The sequence below is a fragment of the Thalassophryne amazonica genome, chromosome 18, assembly GCF_902500255.1.
Source record: "Thalassophryne amazonica chromosome 18, fThaAma1.1, whole genome shotgun sequence".
Lineage (NCBI taxonomy): Eukaryota > Metazoa > Chordata > Actinopteri > Batrachoidiformes > Batrachoididae > Thalassophryne > Thalassophryne amazonica.
In genome coordinates, this window is record NC_047120.1 from 33,850,197 (window position 1) to 33,862,048 (window position 11,852).

Below are 11,852 nucleotides of genomic sequence, written 5' to 3' on the forward strand. Positions count from 1 at the left end.
GCTTGATTGGTGGTTTTGTTGTATGTTCTCACAAATCTTTTGCCATTCTTGCATCACCTCCCCAACCGTAACCGCTGTTTTTCACCCTCTCTGCACAGCCATTTCTCAACATTTGGTAACAACAGTGATGTGGAATATAGCATGCAAAATACCGCCTTTGGGACAGGTGCTCTTAAGGCGCAAGTGGAAAACGCACGGCCCACCACTGTACCACCTTCAGAAATCAGTTTGCTTCAGATTTGATTCAACATGAAGCTCACATCAAAAACAGAATTTAACCTTTATTGAGCAAAAGTTAGTTGAAGGTTTTACTCTATTTCCAGTGGTGACAGTCTTAACAAGTGCAGCTCCTTAAATCAACGGAGAGACTTTTTTCCCCCCCACCAGTCGTTGGGAGGCAGAGGCACTTCAAACGGAGACCTGATAGCAGCAAAAGCACTGGCAGATCCTCAACAACTTCCAAGTCATCCAGGCAACAGTCAAGTGTTAATACCAGGTCATGATCCAGCCCACCAGCAGAGTCCGTTCCACTTCACGTACAAATGTGACTGATCTGAACTGCTCCATATTTGGGGGGAAGGATCCAAAAACTTTCGTGGCCAAATTTCATCTACTGATCATCAAATTGGTCAGTAAATCCTCAGAGAGAAACCACCAAAAATCACTTCAATCCACTTCTCTGTTATATAGTGTTAGTTGTGAGACTGATCAAGGGCACAGATGTGACTGATGCAGCAGCTGCTGTGGTCTCTTCTTACATCAATGGCCATTAAAAGATAGACAATCCAGCAGAAAAGATCTTTCTCTCCCTTTATAAAAGTAATATATATATATTTTTTAGTTTGTTTAACCCAATCACACCTTAAAACAAGTGTAGTTAATGGACTGAGTGGGAAGGTTTTCTACATACAACTTAAACGTTTGATATGTTCACACGAGTACATCGTCCTTTGTTGAAAGTGGTAAGTCAGGAGAAAATTCAAAATAATTACAGTGATGCTCACTTTTAATATTAAGCAATGTTAGGTCTAATTTTAGTTTAACTTCAAAATTAAACATTAAAAAATTATATTTATAAACCATTTCTTCAAACTCTTGTTTTTTCCCTCTGAAATGCATCACTCCAGCTCAACTCGGAGCGTTCATATGTTCAGAAAGACTTCATGTTCAGAGAACAGCACGGGGCCGACGACCTCTTCGTCTAAATCCCCGCTCCCACAGCTGGGCCTGCTGTGATTGGCTCTCATCTCAGACTGCCCTCCCACTGGACACCTGGCAGAAGATCTGACTGGCTGACTGACCACAGGGGGGGCAGGGCCTCGGGGTCAGGACTGGATGGTTCCTTTGAGATACCACATCCCTCCCTGACTGCAACAGCACTCCTAAAGTAACAAAACAAAGTGAGAACAGTCCAAACAAACAAACAAACAACAGGTGCATAAATTGTGAGGTCACTGTTACTAATTTTAAAACACAAACAAAACTCCACCTAAATCCTGGGCAACCAGTAAATAGAAGTGGAGTATGGGGCAAACCAGCACGACCCGGGTGGGATGAATAAATTCCAACCACGACCCCCATCTCATAGTAAGCAAAACATGCAAAGTGATGGCTAATAGGCCAACTCTGGATCAGGTGGTTGATTAACACACAAACTTGTGGCAAATTAAAAAGCAGATCAATCTAAGATTGGATCTGTTCTGGCGACCCTCAATGAAGAGGGACAAGCTGAAGGAAACACAATCCTGGCTTGTTCTACCAGCCAGTCTGATAAATTTGCATCCGTTTTAGCGTGACTGTCATGCACAGTAAACAGACTGTACAGAAATGTAACATAACTATCAAGTAATCATAAAATTCTATAACACGTTAATACTATGCACTTTTAATGTACAAGTTAAACTTTTTGAAACTTTAATTTCATGATTTGCTTGTTGATTTGGCACACTGTCCTGCCACATGCACCTTCTGACAACTCCATATCTACAAGCAGAATGACTAATGTGCACGCTTTTGACAATGGGAAGAAACCCATGTGCACAGGGGAAAAAGTCAAGGTGGGGGGCTAAAATGCAAACTTGACTTTGGTGGGACTTGAACCCAAAACCTTACTGTGAGGCATGAGCGCTTTCCACTGGTAATCCTTTTGATACCAACGCATTTCCAATTCAACAACTTTACAAATAGGATTTGTCGCATATGACACAATCGTGAATGCAAAGTGTTTTAATATATACAAGGTTACCAAAAAAAAAAAAAAAGTTAACTTCAACTTGTTCTTTAAAACAGAAAACCTTGAGGAGCCGGTCGATTTCTGCTTTAGAGACTTCTCCAAACTCAGTTGTCAGTCGGGTTTGTATCGCGCTCCTCCTGAGTCGGTAGTTCTTAGTGAACAAATCGTACAGCAGCTGACGGTGCTGATAGGAAGAAATGCAAACAAGGCAAGCATGAATGTACGTAAACAGGAAACATCAACAGTCATCATCAGCTCAGTGAGTAAAACCACAAACTCGTGTTGAACACCAAGACAGGAACTGTGTGCACAGAAACACAGCCGTAGTGAAGACTGCGATGAACGGTTTGATTACCGTGTCAAGCGTGTCTCCAGTCTCCCAAAGTCCAAACACCTTCTGTTCATCAGAGGTGGCCGTGCTCTGAGCAGGAAACTATATTCAGAGAGGAAAATACAATGTTAGGACACAATCTGGTCATTTAACACTGATTATCACATTTCCACAGTTTCCCCTCAGCACACTTGTTTTATTTTCATTTAATCTTTGACTCAAATAACAGGACAAGATTTGCTGTGCCGACGAGGAGGAGCCACACACTGAACACCCGACCCATGGCATTATCTGTGCAGACACAACACTGATCTTTGGACAGATGTCCCCACGTTAAGTTGACACTTAAGATCAGCCTCCTACCTCACCAGTAATGAGCTTTGAGGCCAACAGCTTCTTACATAACAGAGACAGTGAACCTGTGACACTTCTAATCCTCCAGCGTCAAACATACAGACACGTAAAACCTAACCCAGGATAGACTCGCCTAAGAGTCTATCCTGGGGCGTGGCACAGAACACACCCAAACACCTACAGGAGTGTTCAGAATAATAGTAGTGCTATGTGACTAAAAAGATTAATCCAGGTTTTGAGTATATTTCTTATTGTTACATGGGAAACAAGGTACCAGTAGATTCAGTAGATTCTCACAAATCCAACAAGACCAAGCATTCATGATATGCACACTCTTAAGGCTATGAAATTGGGCTATTAGTAAAAAAAAAAAAGTAGAAAAGGGGGTGTTCACAATGATAGTAGCATCTGCTGTTGACGCTACAAACTCATAACTATTATGTTCAAACAGCTTTTTTAGCAACCCTGTGAATCACTAAACTAGTATTTAGTTGTATAACCACAGTTTTTCATGATTTCTTCACATCTTCAAGGCATTAATTTTGTTGGTTTGGAACCAAGATTTTGCTCGTTTACTAGTGTGCTTGGGGTCATTGTCTTGTTGAAACACCCATTTCAAGGGCATGTCCTCTTCAGCATAAGGCAACATGACCTCTTCAAGTATTTTGACATATCCAAACTGATCCATGATACCTGGTATGCGATATATGAGGGCTGTCAATAAAGTATAGGTCCTTTTTATTTTTTTCAAAAACTATATGGATTTCATTCATATGTTTTTACGTCAGACATGCTTGAACCCTCGTGCGCATGCGTGAGTTTTTCCACGCCTGTCGGTGACGTCATTCGCCTGTGCTGCCGCACCGCGCCGGCTGCGTCCCAACGCGCGGACCCGTCCGCACGTCTTTCATTAAAAAAATCTCCTTTAACAGTGGAATATCCGGATAAAATGCTGAAACCGACTTCTTCTGAAACTTCTGTTCTCTCACGACGTCCTGGATCAATAGAGCCTGAAATGTGGAGGTTTTCAGCTTGAAACAGGCTGACGACGGCGCCTGAGAGCGCTGCGCGACGTCTCGCACCGTGGGAAGTCCTTAAAGCAACAGTATCACCTCAAAATCTCTCATCAGCCGTTAAAATTTTCACCGAAAACCAGCTTAATTTTTCGAACCGTGTCCACTTCGATGTGTCTCACAGGTTTAGAAAAAATTTTGATCAAACAAAGCGCCAGTCTCTCAGCAACTTCTCAGACAAAGGAATTCCGACGAGGGGCTGGACGACTCCTCCCACAAGGAGTGCTCACAGGCGAATGACGTCACCGACAGGCGTGGAAAAACTCACGCATGCGCACGAGGGTTCAAGCATGTCTGACGTGAAAACATATGAATGAAATCCATATAGTTTTTGAAAAAAATAAAAAGGACCTATACTTTATTGACAGACCTCGTATAGGCCCAACACCATAGTAGACACCATGATTAGTGCACAGGTGTGCCTTAGACTGTCCACAATAAAAGGCCACTCTGAAAGGTGCAGTTTTGTTTTATTGGGGGGGGATACCAGTCAGTATCTGGTGTGACCACCATTTGCCTCATGCAGTGCAACACATCTCCTTCGCATAGAGTTGATCAGGTTGTCAATTGTGGCCTCCTCTTCAACGGCTGTGCAAAGTCGCTGGATATTGGCAGGAACTGGTACACGCTGTCGTATACGCCGGTCCAGAGCATCCCAAACATGCTCAATGGGTGACATGTCCAGTGAGTATGCCGGCCATGCAAGAACTGGGACATTTTCAGCTTCCAAGAATTGTGTACAGATCCTTGCAACATGGGGCCGTGCATTATCCTGCTGCAACATGAGGTGATGTTCTTGGATGTATGGCACAACAATGGGCCTCAGGATCTCGTCACGGTATCTCTGTGCATTCAAAATGCCATCAATAAAATGCACCTGTGTTCTTCGTCCATAACAGACGCCTGCCCATACCATAACCCCACCGCCACCATGGGCCACTCGATCCACAACATTGACATCAGAAAACCGCTCACCCACACGACACCACACACGCTGTCTGCCATCTGCCCTGTACAGTGTGAACCGGGATTCATCCGTGAAGAGAACACCTCTCCAACGTGCCAGACGCCAGCGAATGTGAGCATTTGCCCACTCAAGTCGGTTACGACGACGAACGAGTCAGGTCGAGACCCCGATGAGGACGACGAACATGCAGATGAGCTTCCCTGAGACGGTTTCTGACAGTTTGTGCAGAAATTCTTTGGTTATGCAAACCGATTGTTTCAGCAGCTGTCTGAGTGGCTGGTCTCAGATGATCTTGGAGGTGAACATGCTGGATGTGGAGGTCCTGGGTTGGTGTGGTTACAGGTGGTCTGCGGTTGTGAGGCTGGTTGGATGTACTGCCAAAATCTCTGAAACGCCTTTGGAGACGGCTTATGGTAGAGAAATGAACATTCAATACACGAGCAACAGCTCTGGTTGACATTCCTGCTGTCAGCATGCCAATTGCACGCTCCCTCAAATCTTGCGACATCTGTGGCATTGTGCTGTGTGATAAAACTGCACCTTTCAGAGTGGCCTTTTATTGTGGGCAGTCTAAGGCACACCTGTGCACTAATCATGGTGTCTAATCAGCATCTTGATATGGCACACCTGTGAGGTGGGATGGATTATCTCAGCAAAGGAGAAGTGCTCACTATCACAGATTTAGACTGGTTTGTGAACAATATTTGAGGGAAATGGTGATATTGTGTATGTGGAAAAAGTTTTAGATCTTTGAGTTCATCTCATACAAAATGGGAGCAAAACCAAAAGTGTTGCGTTTATATTTTTGTTGAGTGTATATATAAACATTAAACTGAAGGCAAGAGTAACGAGGCTGTTTGTTTTAAAAATGTAAGGAATAGAAAGTACAGATACTTGTGTGAAAATGTAATGAGTAGAAGTCAGAAGTAGGCAGAAAAATAAAGGAGTAAAGTATAGATACCTAAAAAGTGTACTTAAGTACAGTAACGAAGTATTTGTACTTCATTACTTGACACCTCTGGCTACAAAGACACTGAGGGATCTGGTTGCTTTTATGCTTCAGATGGAACCTGAGAACCAAGTTTGTCTTGCCTCAGCGCTCCTGCTCGTTTTCATCCTACGCAGCACTCTGAAGCTAATCAAGCGTTAACATATTTTCTCTGGGAAGCCAGATACCTGAGTTACGCTGCCAGATGACCGTCTGACAATAGATTGAAGAAGATGCGTTTGTGGACCCCAAAAACAATATTTACACAATTCATTTTATTCCACCATGACAGATTAATGTTGCTTCTGTTGTTAAGCCTCCCACAGCTGGCATCAAAGAAACTGCACTGAATTGGCTGAAAAGAACCAACAGGCAGCAATTTGTGCAAACAGGTGCATATAAAACAGCATGTGAATCTCACCTGTGGGTTACCTCAGGGATTAGTTTTGGGTCCAAAATGGTTCATTCTGTACATAAATGACATGTTGGGCACAAACAAGTTTAAAATGTATTCGGTTTGCTGATGACAAACTTTTTTTTTTTTTGCTGAGGAGAATTTATAGCTGCTTTTCAAAGAAACCACAACAGAAATTAACAACAAAAAGTGCTTTGATATATTAAAAAAAGATTTTAAATTTAAATGTTAAAGTTTTTAAAACCCTTTTCAGCAAATCCTAACACTGATTGATTTTATTTTTTAATCTTTCATTTTATGACGACTTATGTCTTTTTTATCTTCCTTTTGAACAATTTATTTTTACCTTACATTCATTCTAAATGCTTGCTGGACAGACCTGCACCAGCACAAAAATAACTAATGAGGACCTGCAGGTGAATGCAATGACCTGCATCATTATTATTTTAGTTGTACTCTCAGTCACTTCATGCTACGGGGACACATACCAGCTCGATGGACCTCAGGGTCTGTAACTTTCCTAAGCTGTAAACTCACACCTCTGAGCAGGTTAAATTCTATGTCATGTTTTGGTGTTTAATAACCGCTGAATCTGGGTTTCTTGGCTTGTATTTCTCACAAGCAACACACCCAACAGAGCTCTTTGCTGTGTTTTTGCAGAAAGTTAATGTCAGTGTAATCACAGACGTACAGTAACTCAGGTGTCAAAGCAGCACGTAAATCCTGGAGGTTTACAATAAGAGATTAGATTCTACCCAAATACTCACAGGCACCAATATCTGTTTACACTGGCTGAGCAGCACCATTTCCTGTAGCATGTGGTCCGACATGGAATGCAGAGGGCTCTGTCCAGCTGGAATGGAAGCCAGGTGGAGGTGAAACAGCCTCTTCAACTCATTTAGAGTCAGTACAAAATGCTTCCTGAAAGTCTGCAATACAAAGTCATGCAGCTCTGGGGAAGCAGAGCTTTTGCAGACAGGGGAGGTGGAACTGGGGTAACCGTTAACAGAACCATTAGGGATGGAGGAGGAAGACGGAGATGAGGTGTCCATTGGTGCATCTTCCCAGTCATTGATGGGTTCCTGCTTGACATGGACGACACTCGCTACCAGGGCAGCATTTCTTTTGGCCTCCAGGTCCTTGTGAAGGGACGGTTGATTTGCTTGTGCACGTTCTTGAGCCATCTTCAGGCGCTGCTCCCCGCTGATATGAACAGGTTCTGGAAAGCGACAGATAAACACATCAAGTTAGGTAAATATAATTTCTCTGCAATAACTAATTTTCATCTATTAACACAAATCAGTACACACACCAGGCTGAGGGACGTTCTTTGGTATGAAGTCTTCTTTAGAGAAGTTAAACACCTTTTCCAACCTTCAGAGGAAAGACATGACATCCATAATCCTGATTTAAGACAACAAAACAGCCGGCAATCTCCCCAGAACAATGTGTAACAGCACTCCAGCTGTTAACCCTAAAAGTTACATCACTGCATTTTTAACTATTGGGACAGTATTGGCATTAATGTATGGTTCTTTCCTCCACACAGCTTCTGACAAAAATCAAATAACACTCAACTGTGTGCCAGCTGAGAAGCCTGAACCATGACAGAACAATAAAGCAGATGGAGGACTTCAGCGTTTATATTAAATGCAAAGAAACACCCACAGGAAGCCCATAACTATCATTTATCAATTCGTAACAGATGAACAGCTTATGCCAACAAGTTTCAGACATTTTCCATTACAGGCATGCACCGCTGGCACCAGATGCAACATAGTATTCTAACAGCAGACGATCTGAACACTGGTTGAGACACCGCAGACCTGCACCAGCACAAAAATAACTAATGAGGATCTCTAGTTCCAGCCAGTGGTCTACTGGAGTGACGGGCTATAGAGCACATTTCACATTACTGTATTTATACCAGTATAAATAATACTACGTAATTCATATTGTGATACAGCGTCATCATGGTCGTAGTTGCCTCCAAAATGTAAATATTCGTAATGAGACACCTGTGATTGTGACAGCAACCTACTTGCCCTGGATGCCAAGCCACAGCATGTTTTGCCTATGAGCAACATCTGGGTGTTTCTTAATGAAGTCTGCGTCAGTGGGCAACAGGAACTCCCAGCCCCGGTTGACACGAGGTACTGCCACATGCTCCAGGAACTCCTTCACATCCTCTGGAGGTAGCTGACAGAGACACAAGGAAAACCTGGTTTGATTAACTGATGTTCAAGTGACACAACTGTCCAATAGACAGACGGTCACACAAAGTTTGTAAACCGCTGTGACGATCAATAAAACGTATGCCAAACCCCTCTACAAAGGATGCAAAAGTTCTGATGTTACTGAACAAGCACTAGTGGAGTCTGTGATTTACAAATTAAATGACATCTTTCTGCATTTGATGGAATTAAAAAGTACCACACACAATTAAAAATAACTTAGATATGTAGAGTTAGGCTAAAATGTGCCCGCAATGCAGCTTGAGTAGCTACCTTAGTGGGTGAGCTCGTCCAATCAATCTAGCTCCTTTTGGGGTCAAACCCAATACAAATTGCTATAGTTGTGATTTCTTTGTTTTTCAAATCCAAATATCGTCTAAAATGACACACTAAAAAGCTGTAAGAAATCTATAGATTTGAACCCTTCCATATTTCTGGTCATTTGAGGTTGTGTTTTATGCCCCTTCATCCACAGGACCAAAAAAACAAAACAAATGGGGGTAGGGTTAATACATTTGTAGATAACCCATGATGGCTACATAAGACAAGTACAAATGACCACTCATTGAGCCATACACTTTCAGAGAATATCAATGACCTTCATCCTGAAACAAAGGTGATAAAGGGGTCAACATTTCAGGCCATTTGGACAAACTGCCAGATACTTTAAGAGGTTATTTCTTCTCTCTGTTATGATAAAGTATTTTACTGCCCTGGCAGTGGCATAACAGGGTTAGTGAAATGTTGAGTTGCCCAAAAAGCACCCCAATGTCCAATGACACTGATAACAGCTTTCACATTATCAGATGCACAGATCACTACTGGGAGGATTTATGTGGCCCCAAAAGAGGGAGTGACATGGATGAATCTCCTCCTCTGAAGTCCAATCTGTGTACAGGTCAAAAATGCTCTGCAGAAGAACATTTCAGTAAGCTACAGCACCAGTGACATACATACGGATCTGAGTACACCAAGGTAAGTCTGGGATATCAATGATACTCAGAGGGTTATGAATTACTTAAAATGCTACAGTCCATTCAGTGGAGACCCAGTCTTGATACAGTCCCTCGTGCTGTTAACACTGTGAATGCAAAAGATGATGTGGAAAAAGCTGAGGAAAACACACTACACAATGGCCGACCTGGTGAGAGTCCCAAAACAATGTGCCTGCAGAGATTCTTCCAGAAAGTTTCTTCCATTTCCACTTGTGTCCGTCCTCTAACCTCTGCCAAATATCACATCCTATGAGTCTACCATCAGGTTCTCATGAATCACAAATGAATCCTGTGCAGGCTGACTTGAAACCAGCCCCAGACCATCTCCTTGAGCCCATCAACAGTAACTGCAAAACTGAACACAAGATGAAGCAATGCAGTTGCAGGAAGTATTATCTTGAATGCTCTCCTGCACGTGGTGAATACAAAGGTCTGCTGCGCACAAACACAGCTCTCTGTGTCACACTTGATGATGAGTGCTACGACAGGTATGATTACACAATCAACTGATATTATCAATACATTATCATTTGTACTATATACTAGGGGTCAACCAATATGGATTTTTTAAGGGCTGATGCACATTATTGACAAGGTTTCGAGGCCGGTACAGATATTTCAAGGAGATATTTACCTGCAGTAAAATGTGTCAAAATTTAGTATAACACACTCTCAACACAATCCATCCATCCATTTTCTTTCGCTTATCCTAGGTCGGGTCGCAGGGGCAGCAGCTCAAGCAAAGCCACCCAGACCAGCTCCCTCCCCCCAGAGGAGCTGGGGGAGGTGTGTGTGGATCAGGAGGTCTCAACACTAATCTCTAAATGTTTTGCAGCATATACTTACTTCACAGAACCTTTCAACATGACCTTCACACAAAAAGTGCAATGAGCTACAAATAACACATTATGAAGCCGAATAAATGAACAAGTAAATAAATGCAGCCAACTCAGTGCCAGTCTGCACACTGCTACCTTCTACGCCAGTCTGTGGGACAGCAGCCTTCAGCACCGACAGGCAGAAGATGTGATGTCTAACAAATCAAGTAGTGCTGTGGGCAGGATTTTGTTACAAACCATTTTAAGCACAAGTCATAATTAACATTTAAAAGGTTAAAATCACTTCCTCAAAATTGTTGGGTTTTTTTCCCCTTAACATTTTTGAGTGGGATTGATTTTTTTGTTGCTGTTGTTTTAAACAATATAACCCCTTTAATAATGGTCTTATTTGAAGAAGAGATGAACCTGGACTGATTGTCATTGTCCAACTTGCTTTTTTAAAAGATAAAACCTGGATGAAAAACTTTCAGAATCATAGTGTTTCCACACTTTCATGATTCATAAACATCTGTGTGCTTAAGATATGCGGACTGTTTATGATCAACAGCTGCTTTAACAAGCGTTTAACGCTAAAGTCTGCTGTTCACATAAACGCTCATGTTATTTGTAAACAGTTTGTGCAGTTTTTAACAGTTCTATGAAAAATATTAACTTTTGTTTTCATGTGAAAATGAGTGAAGCCCTCCTCCTCCTCTCACGCTTCCCCCTCCCTGTTTAGTTCAAAAGCACTGTCTTCTTTTCTCCTCCTGAATTTTTTTTGGAAACATGAAGCCTTTAATCTGTAATTTCTGAACAGTAGCTACAGACACAGGAGGAGCTCTGGATTATTCATCATCATCATCATCAATTCATCAATTTTATTTATATAGCGCCAAATCACAACAAACAGTTGCCCCAAGGCGCTTTATATTGTAAGGCAAGGCCATACAATAATTACGTAAAAACCCCAACGGTCAAAACGACCCCCTGTGAGCAAGCACTTGGCGACAGTGGGAAGGAAAAACTCCCTTTTAACAGGAAGAAACCTCCAGCAGAACCAGGCTCAGGGAGGGGCAGTCTTCTGCTGGGACTGGTTGGGGCTGAGGGAGAGAACCAAGAAAAAGACATGCTGTGGAGGGGAGCAGAGATCAGTATATATATATATATATATACGAGGTCTGTCAATAAAGTAACGGTCCTTTTTATTTTTTTCAAAAACTATATGGATTTCATTCATATGTTTTTACGTCAGACATGCTTGAACCCTTGTGCGCATGCGTGAGTTTTTCCACGCCTGTCGGTGACGTCATTCGCCTGTGAGCACTCCTTGTGGGAGGAGTCGTCCAGCCCCTTGTCGGAATTCCTTTGTCTGAGAAGTTGCTGAGAGACTGGCGCGTTGTTTGATCAAAATTTTTTCTAAACCTGTGAGACACATCGAAGTGGA

The 11,852-nt window shown here is 42.4% G+C and overlaps 1 protein-coding gene across 1 annotated transcript in view; it reads right to left on the reverse strand.

Annotated features, from left to right (window-relative positions):
* Positions 1 to 261: 261 nt before the first annotated feature.
* The window catches only part of polr3e (polymerase (RNA) III (DNA directed) polypeptide E), a 22,798-nt gene continuing 11,207 nt past the window's right edge, over positions 262 to 11,852 (reverse strand). The window contains exons 11-17 of the mRNA XM_034193456.1: positions 9,194 to 9,200; positions 8,403 to 8,595; positions 7,674 to 7,735; positions 7,129 to 7,580; positions 2,589 to 2,666; positions 2,295 to 2,417; positions 262 to 1,382 (exon numbers count right to left, since the gene is read on the reverse strand). Coding sequence (XP_034049347.1) covers positions 1,326 to 1,382; positions 2,295 to 2,417; positions 2,589 to 2,666; positions 7,129 to 7,580; positions 7,674 to 7,735; positions 8,403 to 8,595; positions 9,194 to 9,200 — 972 coding nt within the window. The 3' untranslated portion in view covers positions 262 to 1,325. The remainder of the gene's footprint in view (positions 1,383 to 2,294; positions 2,418 to 2,588; positions 2,667 to 7,128; positions 7,581 to 7,673; positions 7,736 to 8,402; positions 8,596 to 9,193; positions 9,201 to 11,852) is intronic.